The sequence below is a fragment of the Oxyura jamaicensis genome, chromosome 1, assembly GCF_011077185.1.
Source record: "Oxyura jamaicensis isolate SHBP4307 breed ruddy duck chromosome 1, BPBGC_Ojam_1.0, whole genome shotgun sequence".
Lineage (NCBI taxonomy): Eukaryota > Metazoa > Chordata > Aves > Anseriformes > Anatidae > Oxyura > Oxyura jamaicensis.
Genome location: NC_048893.1, coordinates 39,916,370 through 39,940,826, shown reverse-complemented (window position 1 = coordinate 39,940,826; position 24,457 = coordinate 39,916,370). Strand labels below are relative to the sequence as shown.

Sequence of the window (24,457 nt, the reverse complement as noted above, 5' to 3'; positions counted from 1 at the left end):
ATGTGCTGAGAGCTGGAGTGGCGTTTGTTCATTTTGGTATGGCTATTTGCAGTTGAGAATTACTGGACTTAATTAGATGAGAGGCCTTAAAGTTTCAAACTATTTTCTGCCTTGTTTTCCTCGTCAAATATAACTTCCTAGTTATGGATTTATTACTGTGAGGCAAACTTTGATGAGCAATTGGCTGATTTACAGAGTAGATACACCAGAACAAGCTAGGAGTCGAAGACAAAATGAGCTGTGTTTGCCATCAGCTTAGGGCAATGACATTGCAAGAAATATTTACACAGTCATAAGTACTGCAGGAGATTTTCTTGCTTGAACGCACTTCCCATAGTGTGTCCTTCTGGCAGATTGCACATTCTCGTCTGCAGTAGTTTGCAGCCAGTCACTTAACGTGCTCCCTTAATCGTTGTGGCCTTTCTGTTCCTTCTGCGCTGAGGCACCCGATGCACTGTACCTAGTTCTTTCTTCCTCACATGCCCAGTCCTGATGTCATCTCAGTTTTCTAAGATTAATAACTAGGAAAGTCACCACAAATAAATTTTCATAAATAGATTTAGGTAAGTGTGACTGCCTATCTGATTTTGCTGTTTTCTGTGAATGTTCATGGCACTTGAGTTTTGCTGGCATGAATATTCTGTAAGTAATTTTGAAGGAAGCTTCAAAGTTTTCCTTTAATCTAGTGGAACTTTTAACTTGCCCGTTACCTTGCATTGGAGTAGTTGTACAATCAGTTGAAACAAGGTCACCTAACAAATAGAAACCAATACCTCTCTTGTACAGAACATTAATATACTGAAAATTGATTTTGAGTCACAATGAGTGATATCAAAAAAAAAAGTCTAGTGATTTTTGGAACCGTAATCAAATAAAGAAAATCATAATGCACAAGCAGTTCCTCCAAAATGTCAAGCTGTTTAGTGCAATTATTGACTCAGTTTTAATTGTTGCATTGTCCCAGCACCTGGCAGAGTATAGGTTTCTCAAAAAAAAAAGAAAAAAAAAGGCACCTTAATCTCTAAATTTCAGTTGTTTGTTACAGAGTAATACAGCCTGTATGCCCCCAGTATAACCCTAAACGAAGTTCTCATGGGGGCAGAGCGCTGCCCTTTGTCTGCGCCCTCTGGTCTGGCAGTTCTGAGGCCTTCTGGTGGCTGAGGCGTTGGCGCGGTGCTGGTGCAGCCGCAGTGCCGTAGCATCGTGCCATCCCCTTGGTGCGGCGCCACAGGACCTCTCCCACCTCTTCTGTCCCCTGGGGCCCAGTGAAACCTCTCCCCTGCCTCCCACAGCGTGTCAGGTCCTTAGTGGCCCACTCAAGACGAGGCGCGCTCTGCATGGTGTTGTCTCATGGTTCTCGTTAACTCCTAATCCTCACGTTGCCACTTCACCAAACACTTGGCATAGGAGCACCTTTCCTCTCGCTCTGAAGGGAGACTGTAACATAGCATCTTGCTTTTAACACCCGGGTTGCTTCTACTCTGTGTTATTCAGAAATATCTGAACATCATTTACACCAGCACTAGCTTGTGTGCATTGGTACTGAAGCACCACCAAGACTCCTCGTTAGCTGCCTCTCACCCTCAGAAACGTTCTGGCTGTTCCATATGCTTGCTTCTAAAATATCTGCTGTTCTCTGCTTTTGCTCAAAACTTCTGCTGGCTTTCAAATTCCCTCTTCCAAGCCTTGTACTGGCTTTTCATTAGGCTTCTGTAGGGAGATCAATCCAGACCAAAGTATGATAACTCATGAGTTAGGCAGGCTTAACCCAGCTGTCAACAATAGCTTCAAGTGTGTTCAGTACAGCCCTCTTTGCCTATCAGTAACTTTGATGTTCCCATGGGTACAAGTTTTTGAAGGGGCTTTAAAATGATTGCTTAGTATTTTATTTCAAAGCAAAGCTTGACAAAAATAGAAGGGTCTTTGGGATTTATTTTTTGAATTCTGAATGTGAAAAACTTGATAGTGAAAATTAAACTTTTATGTTTGACATTCTCTGTGTTTCTTTTGGTTGAACTCAATGTCACAATGTCCTGCTGATTCTCTTTATAGAGGGACTTAAGCATCTAAATGTCTTTTATGGGCCTGGGCCTCATCCTTTTTTATTTTTATTTTTTCTTTTAAATACCAAGTCTACAGTTAGGCATATTGATACATTTAGGCATCTAATTATTTTTTTTTTAATGGCCTATCAGGTGGTGGAGAGGTTGAAGGGAAAGAGGGAAGAAGAAAGGAAGAGTGGGTTCATGTAGCAATACCTAGTGTTTGGGTGGGAGCAGTTATCTCCATTTTATTTAAATATCGATTGATGTCTCATCAAATGTCATTGACTCATATCTAAAGACAGGCAAAAGTCATGCAGTGCTGGAGCATAGGGTGCTGCTGAGATACCCAACACATTCTCATGTAAAATAAGCATGAAGCGGATCATGGAGGAGGGCCGCCTGCTCTCTGCAGTGGTTTGGCTTGCCCTTTTGTCTTTATACGTTTTCTGAACCGTGGCATCTTCTCAGGAATTGGTGGGGATCTCTGCCCTCATCAAGAGGGAATGAGGACCAGAGGGGGGAAGAGTTAGCAACCTTACAAACGTGGGGCCTTCTGCTAGACAGCACTGGTTGTGATCAGCTCCCTTAAAACACCCCACAGGCATGTCTTTTCTTTTCAAACCTACCTCTTCAGCTGAAATGCAGAGTTGAAGAGGAATAACTTATCCCTTGTTATCTCTCTGTACACATCTGCAGTCCCTCGAAAGTGAGGTTCAGCAGATAGTGACCCTGCATAGCGTTTCTTTCGATGCTTTTGTCTTTTTGCTGTTAAGTGGCATCAGCAGAGCATTTCCAAGCTATTATGGCAAGTCTGACTTACAAAAATAAAAAAAATAAAAAATATATATTTGAATCCCAACGACTGTTCTCTTTAAATGGGGTTGAATTGGGAACTAGACTTAGAATGAAGTCTTTGAAGAAGAAACCCAGTAAAAGAGGGCTGTTCATCTTTCCATTCATGTTTTCATTAGATGTTGCTGAGTGACAGTAAATAGCCCTGCAGTGTGTCGGCTTGTTACATGAACGATAAACTCTAAAACTGAATATGAATGTCTGATACTGTTGCTTGTTTTGTGTATTTCAAGGGTCCAAAAGGCGAAGCAGTTGGTTCTATAACTCAACCATTACCCAGCAGTTATTTGATCATCCGAGCCGCTTCAGAATCAGATGGTAAATAGATACTTCAGTATTTTTCCACTGTGGCAGCAGGCAGTTAGGAGAAAGAGATTGTTCCATTTGTCTTACTGTCTGTTACAGCGCTGTGATTGCAGTTCTGTGCTGGCGAAAGGTCTCCTGTAGCTTAGTACCGTTGGTTGTGTTGGTACTGGCAGTTTTTTGTGGTCATTAAGGAGGCTGAACTGAATAAATGGTCCCTGAGCTCCTTGCAGTTCCCCTGCTGTGGCTGGGTTGAGGAGGGGGAAGAGGTTGTTTCAGGCTTAATTATATTAATTTATATCTAAATATTCAAGCTACGTGCTTTCAAAAATGCAAATGTGGACATATTTTTGTGTGTGTGATGAAAGTGTTTGTGTTATAAAATGCAACAGTTTTGCAGAGTTTTAGTAGCAAGAGCTCCCTCTAAATGTAGGTTTTTAACACCATCACTGAGGAAAGGCGGTGCTTAATATTGGTGCAGCCGCCTTCAACGGTTACAGAATGGAAGCAGTTTAAGACTTGTGTATCATTCTTAACAGCTGTTTTTCTCCTAATACTAACTAAACATAAGGTCCCTGAAGACCTTAAAAGTACAACCGTTTGTCTTCAAATCAATATATAATTATTTTTAAATGTAGTGTATTGAAGAGAAATAGAAGCAGTATCTTGGGATTATATACTCTAATTCATTGTTAAGTGTAAAACTGTACTATCTTCATTTTTAAATTTTAAATGCTTTTATTTTTTATTATTTATGAAAAACTACTACTTTGGAAAATTGATTACATACAGGGAAATGAAGAGATGAGAGGATAAAACGTGTTTTTTTTTAAAAAAAATAGAATAACCAAAATTGAAATGCTATTTATATGCTATTAAAGCTATTTATATGCTATTAAAGCTATTTGTATGCTATTAAAGCTCTTTTCCATATTGTTATTGTATTACACTAACAAAAAACTGTGCTAAGTGACACAGTTACTTTGTCTTCAAAAGTAGAGCATGGCTGCAGGCAAGTTTGAAGAAATCCAAGTCAGGGCCTGAATGGAGCCATACTTGCATTAGGGAAGAAATGCTAGAATATGCTGTGACTGAAACATGATTTATCTTGCTTGGCATGCCCTGAAACATCCCTTGTACCAGAGCTGGGTGGTTGTGAGTTGTTGTTATGCCCCCACCAGATGATAAAATCCAGTGCACGTAATATAGAACAGCTCCAAAGTGTGTCTTCAAAGGGCAATGTAAACAGACTCAAAAGGATTGTGAATTTAGGAAACTGAAGTTGTACAGTTCAGTTAAATCTTTAGTTTTGGTATAATAATAAATGTCTCTTTAGGCAGGTGTTGGATGGATGCTTTGGAGCTGGCTTTGAAATGTTCAAGTCTCCTTAAACGTACGATGATTAGGGAAGGTAAAGAACATGATTTGAACTCTTCATCAGACAGTGCTCATGTCTCTTTCTATGGACTGCTTCGTGCTAACAACTTAAACAGTGGAGAAAACTTACCGTAAGTAAACAAATCACTAAACCCGGTTGTTCCTCTGGCAGAACCTTGTAGCAATAACTTCAGATCTCCAAAGGGAAGATCTCTTTTTAAGGCTGTAGTTCCCTTTGCTCCTGTATTCTCTTTACATGCCTTATTTGTACCGTTTTTCTTTAAGTAGATAACATTAAAAAAATAAAATAAATTTTGTGCAAAGCAGACACAGAGGGCAGCTTGGCCCAAGGAACTCAAAGTTGCTTATTACATCAGTAAGTTAAAGTACTCAGTTACTAACTGTTAAAGTTTAATTTTATTTATCCTGAAGTTGGTCTCTCTTGTTGGCTTCACATGAAAAAAAAAAAAACAACAAAACAAAACAAAAAGTTTAGTTTGTGTGACAAAAGTAGGCTGAAGTGAATGTAAGTTGCTGTTCTTTGGTTAGAGTATGAATAATGCTAAAGTTGTTTAAATGCTTTTAGTTATGTCTCAGCTTTGAATCATCAGAAGGGTCAATAGTGCTTCAGTCAGCCTAGTATATTAAATTAAGCAACATTTGAAATCATTCGTTATTACCTGTATCAAATGTTTGAGTGCCCAGGAATAACTAACTCCCCGTTCGTTTCAATAAATGCTTTCAGCCAACTTTTGGGGAACATAAGCTTTTGTGAAAATACATCAACAATCGTGAATGAGCGGTGCTTTCAAACACTTCAGTTGTGGCACCGAAGTGCATTAGAAAAATATAAAAGATTTAGTCCTTTATTTGAAATAATTGGGTTTGAAGGTTGGGCTTTGCACAGTTTTTCTCAGTGATCTTCCAGCAGTTCAGTATCCTTTCAGACTGACATAAATTCACTTTGAATAATCCCTCATACACAAAGGTTTAACTGCTTACATCTGTTCTGGTCGGGCAGAGCTTTGGTACTGCTGTTAAGAGTACACTCCTGTACTTCAGACAGAAGTAAAGGCATGCCAAAGGAGAAACGCAATTTTTTTTTTCTGGCATAGGTAGTCTTAGAAAAGCTGAGAAAAGGCAAACTGTTGCTCCCAGTCCAGATTCAAGCCCCTGTCAAGACGACCGTGCAGTGTTTTGCCCAGGTAGAGTTTTACTCCTTCCCCTGTCTCATGGAAACAATAAAACTCCTGCGTACAGTTCAGCTGGAGGTCTCTGGTTGTGAATAATGGTTTAATATCATCAGATGGCCCAGATTACAATTAGAGCAATTAGCTGCCTCTGTTAAGTCTAATTAAGACTAATAGTTTAATTAAGTAGATCTTTGGATATAGCATACTGTAAGAGAGTGTTCAGTGTGCTTAACTATCTAAGCAATAAAGACTGCAGATGTAGTTTTAACAGGGTCAGCAGGAGAGGGGGGAAAAGGTGAAGCCGTTTTAGCTTCAGCTGAGAGCTAGCCTTTTACGTTTTTTCATGAAGTCACAGCAGAGCGTGCCTCAGCCTTCCTGGGAACAACTGCGTAACCTGCAGAAGGAAGCGTGTTGGGCAGTTACTGAGGAGTTGAAAATCATTATTTATTTATACTGCTTTAGTATGGGAAAGGAGGTGATGTTCTCTACCTACCAGTTAGTGCCTTGTGTGAAGTATCACTTCAGTTACGGAATTCCCTATTCGCTTTCTTTCTTCATTTCCAGTGGAGAGTCTCTTCCCCTCCTGATTAATCAGAGTTTGAGAAAATAGTAGTTAAATGTAAAAGCAAACTGACCTTGGTGCGTTTAACAGTTCAGTGAGAACACTGCATGCTGTATATTTCCAGCAAAGCAAGTTTGACATTGCTGCCAGACCAGGGTTGATACTGATACTTTTATTGTTTTGGTTTTGGGGGGTTGTTGTTGTTTTTTGTTTGTTTTTATCAGGAAGCATGACATTATTGTCTGGAGCTAAAAGTTTCACATAGTTTTTATTTTTTGTAGGTTAAATGACAGTGAAATTGAAAGGCATCACTTTAAAGACCAAGATATGTACTCTGATAAATCTGATAAGGAAAATGATCATGATCATGATGAATCTGATAATGATGGATTGGGGAAAAGCGAAGAAAGCGACAGCGACACATCAGAGCGACAGGATGATTCTTATGTTGATCCAGAACCAATTGATATCAAGGAAACTACTTACTTGGAACAAAGTCATGAAGAACTTGGGGAGGTAAAAATGCTGTTCATGTAGAGAGCAGGCTGCTTTGCCAAATGAAAGCTGACATTTTAAGGGGCACACTACATTTGAAAGCTGCCTAATAGGACTGCCTTTCATATTTTCAACAATATTGAGGGGAAAAAATCTGTCCACCATTGTTCTGCTCTGCTACACCGCTTCTGAGTCTGTAAGACAGATACTGAGATTATTTGGAGTATTCCTCAGAGAAAAGGAGCTCATTTTGAAAGGGCCGCCTGCAGAAGAAGTTAACCATATCTCCTCATCCTTTTGTTATTATTTCTATTTTTGTTAACTCCTGTTTTGTTGTTTTTTTGTTAGTCTGTTTTCTTCAAGTAAAAATCTTGGTTAAAACAGTGGTTTTAAAGGCTAAGGGAGGATTTTTGAACAATATCATTTTTTTTCTGTTTCAGGGCTGATAAAAACAAATGCAGTTTTTAATGCTGAATAGGAAATCTGGCATCCTGCATTAAATATGTATCTTAAGTATATTTGTAGCAACTTGTTTTTTTTTCTACTGCTCCAAGCATTTCATTTTGAGTATCCTTTTTCCATTCTTACCACATCCTTAGGATGTGTTGACTGACCCGTCTTGGAGGATCATTTTCATTCTCCTTTCTGTAAGCAGTTTTTCATTCATCCTAGGCGGGGGAGGCTGCTCAGACAGAAGTAGTATCAGAAGAAAACAAAAGTCTGATCTGGACATTGCTGAAGCAAGTCCGTCCAGGAATGGACTTGTCCAAGGTTGTACTGCCTACGTTTATCTTGGAACCTCGTTCTTTCCTTGACAAGCTGTCTGATTACTACTACCATGCAGATTTCCTCTCCGAGTGAGTCAATCCTCTCCGGTTTTCTTTCTTTTCTTTTTTTTTAAGCTGAAATGAGATACTAGTGAGATACCTAAGTCTTTGTGGCTTGGTTAAACAACATCGTGGACTGCTTAGTCTGAATGCTTGCCTGACAATAGATCAATTGTCAAATGCGATTGTGTTCTGAAAATTAATGGCCTAGGAGTTTATATGGTACATTTTGAAGTCTGTTCCCTCTTAGTAATTTAATAGCAATTGTGTTGCAAACATTTCTGTTGCACCTTTTGGAGACTGACTGGAAGAGTTTTCAAATTTCTTCCAATTTTTTCCTTTTCTTTCTCTGGAATGCATATTTATAGAGGTAGAACAGTACCAGTTAGCCTTTTTTTAAAAATTGTTAAACTCCGTTAAGATTTAGAATTTATTTACCTGTTTAAAGAAAGCTAATAAATTAAATATTGTTATAATAAATTAAACAGTTTATTATTAAAGCAAATAAATTAGTATTGTTTCAGGTATAACACTGTTTGATATTTGATTTGTTCTTTGTTTGTTTCGTAGAGCTGCTCTTGAAGAGAATGCTTACAACCGCATGAAAAAAGTAGTGAAGTGGTATCTGTCTGGATTCTACAAAAAACCAAAGGTGTTTTTTCACATCTTATTTTGTCTTTAGAGGTTGTGTCTAGTTTGAGGGCTTAGAGATGTGCTGGAGTTTTTGTTTATTTATATTGTTATGCATTTCTCTAAAAGCAAGGTTAAGCCTTCATTATTTGTGCAAATGCATCATGGACCTTTCTGGTCCCTAGCTATGCTTAAAAGACTATGTTCACCTATGCTTTGAAGTGGAAATATAATGAAACATTTAGACGTAAAGTTAAGCCATTTCTGTGTTTACCATTCTTCAGTGATAGCATGGTGTGGTTGGAGGAGTAACATTTCCTCTATTGTGGAAGTAGCTGTATACTAAATATTCTTTATGATTATGTTGGCAGGAAAAAGTATTGAAAGATAAGACTGCTTACTACCCAACTTCAGGCAAAACGCCTATAAAAATTCTGCAACAGTTCTTAAATTCTGTTTGCTTAAATTCTAGCCTGGAATGGCTTTGCGGATACACAGGTTTCTGTGCTAGTTTCCTTAGTGTGAAGAATAGAATAACAGCATAATTTTCAAATGTCAAAATCAAGTACAATGTGCTTCAGCAGATGTATTACGTTGTTGTTTTGTTTGTTTTTTTTTAATCCTCAGTGACAGACTAGTAAATTATTCTGTGAGTTCTCTACCTGCACTGTATGGTTACTGTCTGTTCTGTTTCTGTTTAGGGATTAAAAAAGCCGTACAATCCCATACTTGGTGAGACTTTCCGCTGCATGTGGATTCATCCCAGGACAAACAGCAAGACTTTTTACATTGCAGAACAGGTAGCTGTCACAACCAGCACAAACATTTTTTTAAAAAATAAATGTGTTAGACTTTTTTGTGCTAGACAAATGATGTGGCAGTATTTATATGGATGCATACTATCCTGAAAGCTCTCCTGATGAGCATAGTTCTTAGAGAGAAAGGTGGTTCTAGCATTTCTGTTCTGTCTTCCTCTAGTACAAGTCAGGTAGTTTTCTTAATTCTTAAAATTCACTAAAATGTGCGATTGATCTTGATCTGTAAAGATTCTAGTCTCATATATTAATTGTATTCTATCATGTGCAACTTGAATTTTGCATTCTGTCTTTAGTAGCTCAAGGTTTATATTACATTGCCTGTTGTTTTTTCAAAAAAATTTTTTTTTTTTTCAACAGGTATCGCATCATCCTCCAATATCTGCCTTCTATGTTAGCAACCGCAAAGATGGTTTTTGCCTTAGTGGTAGCATTCTGGCCAAATCAAAATTCTATGGTAAGTAGTGTGGTTGAGGGGTTTTGGTTAGTTTGGTTGGATGTTTTGTTTTGTTTTGTTTTGTTGGTTGAACTTTTCCTGAGGAGTATAAAAGCAGTGCAAACGAGTTGTGTTTTGTGGATGAAGGAAGACTTTTAGAAGAATCAGGGTCTTGATCATTGTATTATACTTGTCTTACAAAGGTTTTACTACTGGTCTTTAGAGTTTTAATTTCTACTTTACAGTATTTTAATTTTTAATTGGTAATGTTGTGTATTATGTTGGCTTCACCAGACAGCGTATATTGCAATGCTAAATATACTGATGTTCTTACTTCTGTTGCTCAGTTCCTAGGAAATGTTGACTGTCGTCTTGCAGGGTGTGAAATGTGTTTCTCTGTGTTTGAATTTCAGGGAATTCATTATCTGCCATACTAGATGGAGAAGGACGGCTAACATTCCTAAACAGGGGAGAAGACTATGTGATGACTATGCCATATGCTCATTGTAAAGGTACTGTTTTTTCATTCTCTAGATGGCAAAGTTGTGAGAACAGAAGTCTATCATTATAAATAGTTTATTATTATAAATGCTATCATTGTGTCAGATTTGAGCTTGTCATTTTAGAAGAATCTTCTGAACGTGGGCAACGTTGGTCGTTCTATGCTTCCACATACTTCATTGGGAGAAAAAAATGTTGTTTAACAATCATCTATTTTTGGCATGGAAATGGATTTTTTTCATAAATACTAAGAGCATACATAGCTGTCTCATTACATGATAATTTACTGTTTGAGTTGCTTTCTTATCTGAATAGTAGTTTTGAGTTTCTCCAATATTTTTCTGTTGGAAAAGTCAGTGTAGTATCTACACCTCACGGTGTGATCTGACTGCAAAACATGGCCATTTGTCTTTAGTTTCACTGTTGGGAAATAGTCACAGAATCACAGAATCACAGAATTTCTAGGTTGGAAGAGACCTCAAGATCATCGAGTCCAACCTCTAACCTAACACTAACAGTCCCCACTAAACCATATCCCTAAGCTCTACATCAAAACGTCTTTTGAAGACTTCCAGGGATGGTGACTCCACCACCTCCCTGGGCAGCCTGTTCCAATGCCTCACAACCCTTTCAGTAAAGAAGCTCTTCCTAACATCTAACCTAAAACTCCCCTGGCGCAACTTTAGCCCATTCCCCCTCGTCCTGTCACCAGGCACGTGGGAGAATAGACCAACCCCCACCTCTCTACAGCCTCCTTTAAGGTATCTGTAGAGAGCGATAAGGTCACCCCTGAGCCTCCTCTTCTCCAGGCTGAATAAGCCCAGCTCCTTCAGCCGCTCCTCGTAGGACTTGTTCTCCAGGCCCCTCACCAGCTTCGTTGCCCTTCTTTGGACCCGCTCAAGCACCTCGATGTCCTTCTTGTAGCGAGGGGCCCAAAACTGAACACAGTACTCGAGGTGCGGCCTCACCAGAGCCGAGTACAGGGGGACGATCACGTCCCTAGCCCTGCTGGTCACACTATTTCCGATACAAGCCAGGATGCCGTTGGCCTTCTTGGCCACCTGAGCACACTGCTGGCTCATATTCAGCCGACTGTCCACTATCACTCCCAGGTCCTTCTCCGCCTGGCAGCTCTCCAACCACTCATCTCCCAGCCTGTAGCTCTGCTTGGGTAGTCGGTAGTTCCTTTCTGGAAAGTTAGTAGTACAAAATACATTGCAGCATTGCTGGTCTTTCTTCTTTCACACTCCCTGCCACATTCCCTGCCACAATTTCTTTTTCAGAAGCCAGAATCAGCAACTGTGAGATTTCTTAGAGATGTATGGTGAATGAGTTAGCAGAATAATGTAACTTGACATTAGTTTGGTAGGCTCTTTTTCTATTTTTTGTGGATGTTTTAACATTATTGGATTCCTGTTTGTATGGTTTGGGTGAGAAAAAGAATACATAACAAGTAAAAAGCACCTTACATGCATAAAACCAAACAGGAAGAAGAACTAGTGTGACTAGTAATGCTGACAGAGAGGGAGAAAGGTGGGAGGATGTGCACACTGAAAAAACGTACTTCCATAGGCATCTGTTGTATGTAAAATGTATTCAGTGTTTCAAATGTGGGATTGCAGGGAAATCCTACCTTAGGAATTGGGCCCAAAGAAGTTTAATGTTTTATCTTGTCCAGTTAGAAATTTTCATGTTGGCTCTTTCTTGCAGGAATTCTGTATGGCACAATGACCTTAGAGCTTGGGGGAACGGTCAATATCACCTGTGAAAAAACCGGCTACAGTGCAACAATTGAATTCAAACTCAAGGTCAGTGAACGTTGTGAGTGGGCATGAGAATAAGTGTTAGAATATTAAATATATATATACGTACATATATTACCAGGTCAAGCCTTAGATACAATCTCATTTCATTTTCTTTAATATGGAATTGTCTTCTCTGGAAACAGAAGAATTTTCATATTAATTGCCATGTGTATCTAGCTATGTGTATCTAACAAATAGTGATTAAATTGAAAAAGGGAGTTATATTGTTATCTGTTTATTTAATGTACTCTTCTGTGTCCAAAGGTCTTGACTGAAACTTACAGCTCTGTCTTAACCTCTGGTCGTAAGGACGCTTCTGTCACAGTGCTAACATACTGCTACAAAACTTAAGAACAACTTGGCTAGGGCAGAGGCAGGAGGAAGCAACAGTCGGTCTCATTTCCAGCAGTGGCATCTGTGTGTGCTGAGAAAGTGTGCAAGAGCAGGGGAGTGATCCAATCAGCAGCTCAGTTTTTTTGTCTTGCTGTGAATATCTATCTCATGGATATTTTTAGTTCTCTGAAAATGTTCAGGGTCTTTTAATCTGGAGAACTCAAACCCAGGTTCCCTTCTTCCACCCTGAATAAAACTTTAAACAAAGGTGGGGCAAGGGTTTTTGCTAACATTCAGATGAGCTTAATGCCCAGCATTAAGGAGCAGTTGTGTGTGCTATTTTTGGCAGCTCTGTTTGCTGTAGAAGCACCCACCCAGTAGTAAAGTCTAAACAAAGGTTTCTCAGCTACATGTAAATGGCTTGAACTTCTGAAAAATATGTTTGCCATCTTTGAGGCAGAAACTGGTTGAAAGCTAAACAAATAGCCATTAAAGAGAAATGTGCATATGGAGAGGAAAACTATGTTCAGTTGAGATTATAAACTTAACTGGGAAGCTTGAAAGTTAGGAGGCTGTATTAATGGAAGTTTTGCCTCATCAGCGCACAGGATACATGTGCAGACTATCATAAAGGCTGAAGAAAATTCCCGGCAATCATTTTTTCTTGTTGCTTTTTTCAGAGTTAATCTCTAGTAACAAAGAGTCCTTGGCAAAGTGGTGAGATTTGTATAGCAAATGACAATTTCCTCCAAGATAATCATCACGTCGCTGTTTTCTGCATTATTTGCCCTTTTCTTTCCAGATTTCTTAGCCAATTCATATGCTTTTGTTCAGCAAAGCTTTTGAGAAAATACAGAGAGAACCACTTATTTCTGGGATTATTAGACAGAAGTTGTGATATTGAAAGCAATCGGGGCTTTTTACATCAGATTTCTTGAATCACTTTGTTCCTTAACACTCAACATGTATGCCAGTAATTTGCTATTAAAATAATAGCAAATTGTTTTGCTATTTGTCTAGCAAATTGTATTTGCTATTTGTCTTCTTGTTTTGCAGCCGTTTTTAGGTAACAACGACAGTGTTAATCAAATATCAGGGAAAATAAAGCTTGGCAAAGAAGTTCTGGCTATTTTGGAAGGTCACTGGGTAAGTAGTGAGTGATATTGCTGTGTAAATTCTGGCAAGTGAAAATAACAGTTACAAAAAAAAGACACCTACATTAAAAAAAAATGATTAAATGCCACTTTCATTGAAAATACCTTTTTATAGTTAACGAGTTCTCAAGAATGACCTTAGATTTAATGTACTGTTAATTGCAGCCCTTACAGGTGGAAAAGTTGAGTATGTTTGAGTAGTTCCTGATGAAAATACTTTTCAACGTGTAAAATGTTTTAATACAAGTGTTAGTATTATCAGAAATTGTTATGGCATCAGCATGAAATTTTAAATTTTGTTTTAGTTCTGGTGAGATGACACTGGTGCCACTGTTGGACATGGTTAGTAGTTCCATTGTGTTCCTATTCCACGGTAGAGCCAGTGCAGAGTACAGAAATTAAATTTTGTAATTAGCATATGTAATTATTTTTAACTGCATGTATCTGAAATAAAATAAATTCTCGTTGGAAAAAAAAGTTGATTATTACTTCAGTTTGTATTATTTTGGCGCTATTTGAGATTATTACAGTTAAGGTAACTGAACTCTACTTGTTACAGGACAGTGAAGTTACTATTAGGGACAAGAAGACAGATGTTTCGGAGACATTCTGGAACCCAACGTCTGATATCAAGCAGCGTAGGTTACCTAGATACACCGTGAAGTTCGAAGAGCAAGATGACTTTGAGTCAGAGAAGTAAGTTCGCTTTGGAAGCACTTATAATGAGTTCTATTTTGTAAAAATAATTATCTTCTCCAAATTACGAAAATTAACCAGTAGATGTTGTTTTCCTTCCTTCATGTATTTGCTGATATTGACCTGTAAGACAAGAAAGCAATACTGTTAAATACCACAAGCTTATTATTTACAAGCTTTACAATCATAGAAAGTCTTGTTGGAAATGTAGATAAAAGGTGTATTACAATACAGTAATGTCTTCTTTAGAGGTTGATCCCCTCAGCCTATAATTAGGGAACTGTTTTCAATTAGTTATATAACAGATTGTAACTCTTAATGTTGCTTATTTGTCAGGCTTTGGCAGCAAGTGACTAAAGCAATAAATAATAAAGACCAAACAGAAGCTACCCAAGAGAAATATGTTCTGGAAGAAGCTCAGAGAAGGAGTGCCAAAGAGAGGAAACTTAAGGGTGAAGAGTGGACATGCAAGCTGTTCGATCAGGATTCAGTCACAGGAGAATGGCACTATAAATACGCTGAGTGAGTGCTGGAATGCTTATACCAAAACTGCTAGTTAAACGCTCGGTAGTGTCTCTGAGCCTCTTGCTGTACGTCCAGGAGCACAAGAATTCAGAGTTACCCGAGTTTAAACTCAACAAATATGCAGTGCTGCTCAATATCCCTAGTAATATGCTTCAACCAAGATCTGTAATTTTTTAGCTGAACTTGGGCTGAACTTCACCAAAGAGAGGGCATTAATAAGTAATGTTGAGGAGACAGTGACTGCTAAATCAGGAAATGGTTTCATGTAGTCATTGCAATGGGCGTTTCTATGCTGCTGTTTTTTTAATTATTATATTTTTCTCTTTTTGGTTATGTGCCTCTACACATTCATGCTCTATTCAAGAATGTTCTAGGGCATGGTGCTTTGGGATGCATTGTGCATACTTCTTGTCTGCTTGAGGCCTTGTGGTTCAAGTATGTGCCACAGAAGTGTTAGAATGTGCTAGAAAGCAGTCTGTGCTGTCAGCTGTCACTGGAAGTGATTTCTGACTCCTTTTCTGCATACGAAACCAACTCACCACCTGGTCCATATAGAGAGCTGAGTCTTTTATGCTCACTGTGAAGATGTGTTCAGTGAGCTGTGGAATTTAAGATACCTGAATTAGAAACCAGGATTAGGGACGTAGGTATCTGGATTGCAGATTTGAAAGACCTTTGGGAGAGGAATGCCTTGTTCTTACCCAGTCACTTTAGATAATGTTTAACTCAAGCTGACTTAAGCTGAGATGTAAATGCAGATGTATGTTTATGACATCTGAAACAGATGCAAATGTTTTAAAAGGCATATGGGAAGAGATGAAAGGAAGTCCATGTTTAATCTGCAGTTGCTGAAGCCGTGCATCAGAGTGATCTCCATGCAGCTGACTTGCAGTTTCTGTCTTGGAAAGGCTGTGCTCAGTGAGGATGTCTGTCTTTGCCTTTGGCTACTTGTCATTCTCCAATGAGCTATGTCTTTTGCTTGATTTTTTTATTTTCCATTTTGTATTAACCTGCACCTGGAAGAACACTCTCAAAAATCTGAACAAGCAAACTGTGTGTAGCTCAGTACTGCCTCTTGACCGGTGTTGATTACCATTAGCAACTTTGGAATGTAAGCAGTCAGAGGGGTGACTGAGTCTTACTCCCTTCTTCCTCGGCATACTGGCAAACAGAGATAAAAGTGTTAGAGTTATTATGGAAGTCAATAATATACAGTATTCACTGCTTTACCTTGGTCTTTTAAAAGGAAGAAAAAAAGGCAAAAAATCAGTCCAAAGTAATAATTTCCCTTATTTCCCTGTAGTTCTAGAATAATAACTACATTATGCAGAAAACCTCTCCATGTTGACAAGTTCATAGCTCTGGCCAGATGATTTCATAACAATACTGTTGGTTAATATGACAGCTTGTACTCTTACCACTGCTTAGGGAAAAAGATCATTAACCTGTACATACCAGATAGTTTCTGAGCAAGAAAATATTTCTCATTTAAATTGCTGTGGTATTAATCATTTGTATTCACTTTGTCCAGTACCAGGCCATGGGACCCTTTGAATGATATGATCCAATTTGAAAAAGATGGCACAATCCAAACAAAAGTTCGACACCGGACACCAATGGTATGTACCAGTTTTGTTAACAAGTGCAGAAAGACACACACAATATATACAAGTGCTCGGATATATTGTGTGATGTGTGTGAAGGTCCTCAAAGCACTGGGAGGGTTAGAAAATATTGTTTTTATCATCCAGAAATGTAGGTTACCTGATTCATAGTCTTTCACTTCTGTGATGCATCCTGAGTGGTAGGGATGACTTCATTGGGTAGGGATATAACATAACACAAACTTGAACTTGACAGTTTAATATGACCTTTCCCTTAAATGCACAAACTTCGGATTGTGTTTATATCAATGATCTTGGCTTTGACTTCTGTAAGACATTGTGCTTTGTACTATTGCTGTCAGAATGTGCTGCTTTGCTACAGTTCTGGTTCTCTGGAAATAATTCATAAGCTTAATTGTAGGTTAGTGTTCCAAAAATCAAGCGAAAACCAGCCAGCCAGAAAAAGGGGGAGTGTGGTTTCTCATCCCCTGAGCCTGATAATCAGGATTCCTCTGGAAGTGAAGGTAGGAAAAAATACATTTTTGTACAAACATAGTAAATATATCTGACGGTTAAACAGCGTTCTGTAGCCACACATACTCTTCTTATTTCAAGATGTTTGTATTACAAAATAATACGTGCTTTAGGTAACACTTCAGTACGAAGCATGTTCTGGAAAAACAAAAGCAGCAGAATGGCTTGTGGTCTTAATTGCCTTTCCTGTCCTCTTAAACATTAATATGTTTAGGGTAGTATATATTAGCAGTAGTATAATAGTATAGGGTAGGCTTCGGTGCTGCACGTGTTTAGTATCTGGAAAACTAATTGTGTTTGTAAGCTCTTTTCTTCCTTAAAACAAGGTGAATTGTTTTAATTTGTAGATCCGTGTGCTGATAGAGACAGATTTTTGTTGTTGAGAATGCTTGCAGAAATTTGACAATACAGTGAGAGTTGTAAGATAGTTCTGACACTTAACTTGGTGCCCTGTGCTATGGGGGACTTTGGAATAAAGCTTTAGTTTTCACTAGAAACTCAATTAGAAAACTTACTCCTTGTTTTTTGCAAATTGTTTAGTTTGTCCTTGTTACTTTGTTCAGTTTTGGACTAAGGACTTATTCTGGGAATTACATCTGTCTTTTGTATTTTTCTAGCACAACTCATGAAGCATAATACAAGAATAAGGAAAAAAGGGGCAGATCTTGGTGAACTGCAGAGTGCCATTGAATCTATAAAGGAAACACAAGAAGACATTAAGAGGTAGTACTGATAAAAATGCTTTAAAATGGTTTAGAGAACACTAATTTTCTAGGGTTTGGGTTTGTTGTGTTTTTTTTTTTTTGGAGGCTGGTGTGTATCTTTCTGCTTTAGAAGAGCCTTGATGTCATTGAAAGAGTAGGAAAAGTAGTTCAACTGCCCTTCTTCCCAAGTGTCGGTTTACTCATCAATATTTCGTAATTTTCCTCAGAGTTTGTGTTCTGTAGGGACCCCTAACACACTAGAAATGCCAAAATGTCTAGACCGTAACTTACAGGATATTATTCTATATCTTACAGGGACATTATGGCTCTACGAAATCGAGTCACTTCTAATTCACCAACTGTGGACAACCAGTTTTTGCAGCTGAAGCACTATATCTTCATTTTACTCCTGGTTCTGCTACAGCTTATCATTAATTTCTTGTTCAAATAGGAAGTGTGAACAAGGGCCTTTCAGAACTGGAATGATCAGTTACTGGGGACCATATTTAAGCTGGACTTTAAATGATGCAATATTATTTAAAAGAGCCCTGTAGCAACAACCTACAGAACTTTTGCCTCAGAGTCCATGGTTCAGAATCATCCTTCCGTCTACCCAGTTGAAGTAAGAATTGTGTAAGTGCCAGTACACTCTTGCTCCTGGTTTGTGCCTCTGTCTCACAGACATACAACATCAGCCTTGTGTTTTATATCACATCACACGCTGTACTGATGAATCTTCACCACGGAATAGATCATATTGAAAATTCAGAGGTCAGGCACTGTAGATAGGACATGATTCCTCTTATGGTAGAGTAATAAACAAGCAGACTTTGTTACATTTCGACTTAGCATTTTTGTAACAAAGTGACTTTAAAAGTAGCCATGCGTACCAACATTTTTTGTAAATGGTGTTGGGTGTTCAGAAGTAAACCTTTCTTTAAGGTCAAACAAATACGTTATTATACAAAGGTCATGAATGTTAGGAACTGTTGAGTAAAAAGCTGAAGTCTCTGGGAATCGTGAAATTTGATGTCCTTAATTTGTTTTTGGAGGTATGACGGTTTTTATCCTGAATAACTGTGGTGGCTTATAAACCAGCCGTTTTAATTTTATAGTTTTAAAACTTCAGACTCTTCATAAATACATTCCTGCATCTACTGTACAGAGCACATTTTTACTAGTGCAGCACCTAGAAAGGTAATTGTCCGCTCATATTCATGAATTGCACATGTTGAGGACTTAGGGTATGTTTTTTAAGCCTTGATAAACGGACAGCTCTGAATTTACATTTGTGTATCGCCCTATCACAGTAAGAAGACAGACTGCTGATGCCAGGACTCTCCTATTTTTGAAACAAAATGTGAAGATGCAAAGTTATGCATAGTATGTAGCATGAGCTGAGCTTCCCAAAGGAAAGACTATGCAGAACAGAATTTGGCCATTATCAACAGTTCACTTGCAGAGAAGTGTGTGTTTACAAGGGAACCAGCCCCAGGAACTGTGGGACAGCTGACAACACACACATCAGAACAAATGATAGCGAAACACTGCTCCTTCCTGCATATAACACCTAACTGAACACCCCAACGCACCTGTTCATTAAGCTGAGCCATACATATTTATGTGAAGCTTAAGTTTCAGTTTAGAACCAGAGTTTGCAACATTACATTTGAAGAACTATGTGCATGTATAGAACTTGTAAAATTTAATCCAAAAATAAATGAGTGCCAGTGTTTATCTGGTGAATTCCGTACACAAGTCAAACCTTTCCATGTTTGTATCAAGTCAAAAAGGAGCTGTAGTATTGTAAAGGTACTTTCAGCTACCCAGGTGAGACAATGGGAGGATGGGAGGCACAACACAAAGTGCAACCAAGTTTGTTTTCAGTGGATCCTGTCAGAAATCAAATCCATCCTGCATAGTGGAAAGTTCAGAGGTCATTTCTGTTTTTTTTTGCCATGTCCTGTTGATCCCTTTGCCGTGGGCAGCCTTACTGACTCTCCAAGTGATGTCACATTCTGTTCTGCATCAGTCTTGTCCAGAATTTGGTGAAAATGCAATTTACTGCTGTTTGTCATTCAAGCTCTTATATTCCTGCGGCTGACATCTTCACAGCACCTCACCTTCTGTTTTACTTTTCCCCTTCTCTGGGCCTCAGTGATGTAAAAAGATCTTTGCTTAAGCAGTCAACTTCAGCTTATTTCTTACAGCTTCATGTTTAGTATAGCTACTTCTTAAATCTTTTTCAGGCATGGGGACTGTGCTATGTCTACAACTGATGAGACAGAATTTGTGAATGTAGAAAGTCCCTCACTGTTACATTGTCTGTGTTTTTTTTTTTTTTTAAAGAAAAAAAAGAAACAATCCCTAAGTTAGCTCTCTAACAGAAACTGAAGTTGTTTGCCATGTATAAAATGGCAAACTACTAATATTACAGTATTATTGTAATCTTCTCAGGATGAAACTTGACCATTCATTATAGTGGTCAAATATCAAAGCCTCACCTGTCTTACAATCCAAGTCAGGTCCCTCTGTACACAGAGCTAATATAAGAGGAAATGAGCGAGGTAAAAAAAAAAATCAGAATTGGGGCAATAACTTCAATCCGCTAAAATAGCTAAGTTTGTGGTGCTGAAACTCTTGAATGATAGTTACAAGCTTTTTATCTGCCTTGTAAATAGAAATGTCCTTCTGCCCTTTTATGTTGATTTTAATCACTTCTATTCAAGATCAGTTATTAACACAGACTGGATATATTTCTGCATGGACTGCATGGTAGTAAATGTGGATTTGACCCAGCTAGCTGGCAGGCTGTATGGTGTCAGACAGCATCAGATTAAACAAACGCTCCATATCTGAAATTGTACTCAGCTCAAGACAAGTAAAACTGGAACAGAGCGAGACAAAATACCTATGGTTATTTTCCTTTGCAACTTACTTTTTTAGAGGTTACTTCTGTTGTGAAAGTGATTTTCATCATGGTCCACGAAGGTAAAGGACGTATGATGAAGCTTTTTACAATTAAAACTGCAGACTTCTGCTTGATGGTATGAACAGAGTCCTTAAATTCTAAAAAGTACATTGAAATCTAGCATTTGGTTGGGCTTTGTATGATGTTCCCTTGTGTAAACAGAACAAAGTAATTTCTTGCCTGATTCTTACAGTACCGCTGGTCACAGGCCTGGTGCACGAAGCCTTTTCTCTAGCACAACACCATCACTAGAGAATCACCATTTACCCATGACGTGTGGCTGATCTTGAATATTACGTACGTAACACTGAGCTCTGCACAGAGTTACTACGTTGACTGTACAGTTTGCAGATTTTTGAGGGCTGTAGCCTCCTACTGGTTTTTAAAGTTTAAAACAGCACTTGTTTCCACATTTGATTTACAAATGCTGTGTTGTTGTTGTTTTTTCTTGTACAGGAACTATTTTCAGACTTTGTTGCCATGTGGTTTTGTTGTTCTGTTTTGTTTTCAAATGCACTCTAAGCCTTTAATTTGCCATTTAGGTACACATTGCCTAGTTAGGTACGGATGACCTAAGGTTAAAAAGAGTAAATAAGCCATGTGAAATGTAGCAAGTAGCAGTTCCAGCAGCAGGTGATGTTTCTTGCATTTCACATGTCGATTACTTTGAAGTAGATGACATTACTTACTGAGGGCATAGCCTGGGGTTTTTGCCTCCAGTTTTATCTTGTAAAGAAATTATTTTATAGGTCTACCTTTCAAATGCGATTATGGTGGTTTCTTTCTTTTTTTTTTTTTTTCTTTCTTTGTTGCCCTCCTGTGCCTTTGGGAATTGTTTTATTTCATTTGCCGGACTGGTGTTCATGAAACAGACTTTGGATTCGATGTGTAGTATATTTTCTTAAAGGCTGTTATTTCCCCACCGTTTATGTAAGTGACATATCGCAAGCATTCTGCCCCTCTGTAAATGTTAATGATTGTTTTTGAAAGGTTATCCTGAAACCACTGAAAACGTCGCAGATACTCGAGAATTGTCAACAGTGCCTTCCTTACGGGCTTCGCGCTGTTCCGAGACGCGAATGTACGGTTTGTCGAGTTTGTGCCATACCTAACGCCCCCCTTTTGTCCAGGCTTGTGTGTTTGAGAACTAGCTTCCCTCGCGTAGTGAAATAAACACAGAAACTCCCCTCCGTCTGTTCTTCCGCGGCGGGGGGCTCCCGCTCCCCTCACGATGGCGCCCGCTGCGGGAGGCGGGCCGATGCCGCCTCGCTCGCCTCAGGGCGCCGCGCATGCGCCCCGTGTCCCCCGCGGCCATGGCGGTGCCGGACGCGGGGCGCCTGGCGCAGGAGGCGGCGGCCATGGCGGGCGCGGTGCGCGGCGCGCTGGGGCCGCGGGGCGGGCGGGCGCTGGTGCTGCGGCCCGACGGGCGGCCGCTGCTCACGAGGGACGGGCGGCGCCTGCTGGAGGCGCTCTGCCTGCAGCCGCCGACGGCCAGGTACCGTGAAGGGGCGGGCGGGGAGGGACCGGGGGCGGGGAGCGGGCGCTGACCGGCTCTGCGTGCCCGCAGGGTGATGGCGGCCGCCGCCTGCCGCCACCGAGGCGCGACGGGGGACGGAGCCAAGACGTTCGTGCTGCTGCTGGCCTCCGTGCTGCGCGGCCTGCGGGCGGCCGGCGGGGCCGGGCGAGCGCTGCCCGACTTCCAGAGGCGGGTGCTGGAGCCGGCCGCCGCGCTGGGGCTGCGCCGCCACCTCCTGTCCGCCTTCCCCGGGGAGGAGGCGGAGCAGCGGGTAGACCTGGCCGCCCTGGAGGCGCTGCTGGACGCCTACCTGCGCGGCAGGGTCGGGCCGGGCGAGCGGCGGCGCCTCGGCCGCCTGTGCTGCGAGTACCTCGGCCGCTGCGCCGCCCGCAGCCCGCCCGCCCTGCGCCTCCTCGGCCGCCATTTCGGGGCGCTGCACGCCGCCGTGCCCGGCCTGCCCCTCGACGGCTCCCAGGTGCTGCCCGGCATCGTCCTCCACAGGGACTTCGCCGCCTACAGCCCCACCAGCGGGGCCGTGGGGGCCGTGGTGGTCACCGAGCCCCTGCACGCCGGCCCCTCTGCGCCCGGCGTTGAGCTCGTCGTGGGCTCCGAGGGTCAGTATGAAGCCGCCCGGCGCTGGTGCGAGGCCAGAATGGAAGCTGTAGTGAAACGCTTGCAGAGCAGCAACGTTAAGCTGCTGCTGTCGAGCGTCAAGCAGCATGACGTCGTCGTCTACTACGCGAAGCTGTACGGGGTGTCCGTGGTAGAGTGTCTCTCCTCGGAAGAAATTGACCTTATCCGTGAAATCACGGGAGTCTCGCCCTACTCACCTTTTGGTGATAACGGGTGTAGTGAAATCACGGAAACTGCAGTGGTGACGTTTTGTCGGCCCTTGCTGCTGGGCTCCAAGAGATGCGTTCACATCGGCTTCGCCAGCAGCGCATGTGCCTTCCAGCCTCATTGCCTCGTTCTTTGTGGGCCAGTGGATGGTGTTAATGAGCAACATGCTGCTGCCTTACAGGGGGCGTTCACGATGCTGCAACAGCTGTTTAAAACAGTTGATGGGAGGGAGGAATGCAGGTCCGAAGGTGAAAGCCAGAATGATGCCTCAGATGTTTGTAGCAGGCATTCTTCAGCTACTCAGAAGCAACTTACAGTAGAAAATATTTATTGTAACAGTAATCAGGTTTCTGAACACCAACTGAAAACACACAGGGGTGAAACAGAGACACAAATTGTAGACTCTTCTCTAAAGGGAAGTGAAAATCCAGCAGGTATGCAAACAGCTTTGCAGATGCCCTTAAATCCCGGCTCACACAGCGAAGAGTTAAACGTTCCCTGCAAAGGGGCTGGCTCTTCAACAGATGCACAAGAACCACATGCAAAATGGGAGCATTCAGGTGAAGTGCACAAGGGCTATGAAAGTCATTTACCAGTGGACAATCAGAAGAATTACAGTACTGCTGTATTAACACCAGACTACGCTAACACAGTTACCGTGTGTGAACGCCTAGATGTCGGTAAAGATCTAGAGAAAGCTAGCTGTGGTATAATTCCATTCAAACATGAAGAGGGTTGTGTAAGTATTGCACAGAATTATTCCAGCTCCATCATAGAAGCAGGATCAGTTTTGCCAGTAGGAGGTTACTTTGAAATCTTGTTACATTATTATATTCAGTACTACGCAAAGCAGCTTCAGCAGTCAGCGGTAACTGTCTTATCCAGCGTAGTTGCTGACGCCTTGCTAATTATTCCAAAGTCTTTATATGGGACAACAGACAGGAACAGCTTTGCCAAATTTTATCTCAAAACCACAAATGCACTCAGGAAAAATCAGCCCCTGCCTGTGAATGAGGAAGGCTTGGAATCAGTGTATTGCAAATACCAGTTAGTAATTTCAGTTCTTCATTGTGTAACAGAGCTTCTCAATATTGATTTAATAATTGGTGTTAAGCGGCCACTACAAAAAACTGAGGATAATGACTCAGATGATGATTTCTGAAATCATAAATAAAAAATGTTTTTTTTTTTTATGATGTGTTTTCATGGGTCTTCTTGTCAAGTGGTCCTGTTTCAAAATTCAATGCTAGAGACTAAAAGATCTCTTCTTAGGTCCATATGCCTAACCTGTTTCTTAGAAGTAATGGAAGAAAAAGGCTTACCGGTTGATATCTGTGTAAAACTGGATGGTGAACAGCGCAGACCCAAGGTTTCAAGTATGAGGATGCGAAGCTGATTTCCACGGTAGACCCACGGTGCCTTATCTACCTGGATGCAGAGGATCCTGAGTTAGGTGTGATTACTTCTCCTGACAAGTTACAAGTTGCCAGAAAGATGTGAGCCCCTGAACCTGTACCTTGTGGGCAAGGTTTAGACTTCATAGTAAGCTGGACTGAGAGTTATTAAAATTAAAAATATTTTTGCACATATTGTGTTTTTGAATACAGTGGGAAAAATACAACTTTTGTTAGTCAGTTAAGTGTTAGGGCAGCAAGTGAAAGACTACTATAGTATATCTCAAAGAACTTCCTTCTCTGATATGTGCATGGGGCTTACATGGAAGGGTTTGGTAGCTGGGG

At 40.5% G+C, this 24,457-nt stretch overlaps 2 protein-coding genes across 9 annotated transcripts in view; both read left to right on the top strand.

Moving 5' to 3' along the window:
- The window catches only part of OSBPL8 (oxysterol binding protein like 8), an 87,821-nt gene extending 66,273 nt beyond the window's left edge, over positions 1-21,548 (top strand). For 7 of the 8 annotated variants that reach the window (XM_035334500.1, XM_035334495.1, XM_035334540.1 and 4 more), the window contains 16 exons: positions 3,131-3,215; positions 4,537-4,708; positions 6,614-6,848; positions 7,500-7,684; positions 8,225-8,306; positions 8,986-9,084; positions 9,460-9,556; positions 9,949-10,047; positions 11,747-11,844; positions 13,231-13,320; positions 13,888-14,024; positions 14,361-14,546; positions 16,081-16,168; positions 16,575-16,677; positions 17,305-17,410; positions 17,707-17,848. In XM_035334500.1, coding sequence (XP_035190391.1) covers positions 3,131-3,215; positions 4,537-4,708; positions 6,614-6,848; positions 7,500-7,684; positions 8,225-8,306; positions 8,986-9,084; positions 9,460-9,556; positions 9,949-10,047; positions 11,747-11,844; positions 13,231-13,320; positions 13,888-14,024; positions 14,361-14,546; positions 16,081-16,168; positions 16,575-16,677; positions 17,305-17,410; positions 17,707-17,842 — 1,998 coding nt within the window. In that variant the 3' untranslated portion in view covers positions 17,843-17,848. Of the gene's footprint in view, positions 1-3,130; positions 3,216-4,536; positions 4,709-6,613; positions 6,849-7,499; positions 7,685-8,224; positions 8,307-8,985; positions 9,085-9,459; positions 9,557-9,948; positions 10,048-11,746; positions 11,845-13,230; positions 13,321-13,887; positions 14,025-14,360; positions 14,547-16,080; positions 16,169-16,574; positions 16,678-17,304; positions 17,411-17,706 lie in introns of all 8 variants that reach the window. The other variant, XM_035334485.1, reaches the window with a different exon arrangement.
- Positions 21,549-21,652: 104 nt separating this feature from the next.
- BBS10 (Bardet-Biedl syndrome 10) lies at positions 21,653-23,903 on the top strand. The gene is made up of 2 exons (XM_035311194.1): positions 21,653-21,857; positions 21,930-23,903. The coding sequence occupies exons 1-2, from the start codon at positions 21,676-21,678 to the stop codon at positions 23,878-23,880; spliced, it is 2,133 nt and encodes a 710-aa protein (XP_035167085.1). The 5' UTR covers positions 21,653-21,675; the 3' UTR covers positions 23,881-23,903.
- The last annotated feature ends 554 nt before the right edge of the window (positions 23,904-24,457 follow it).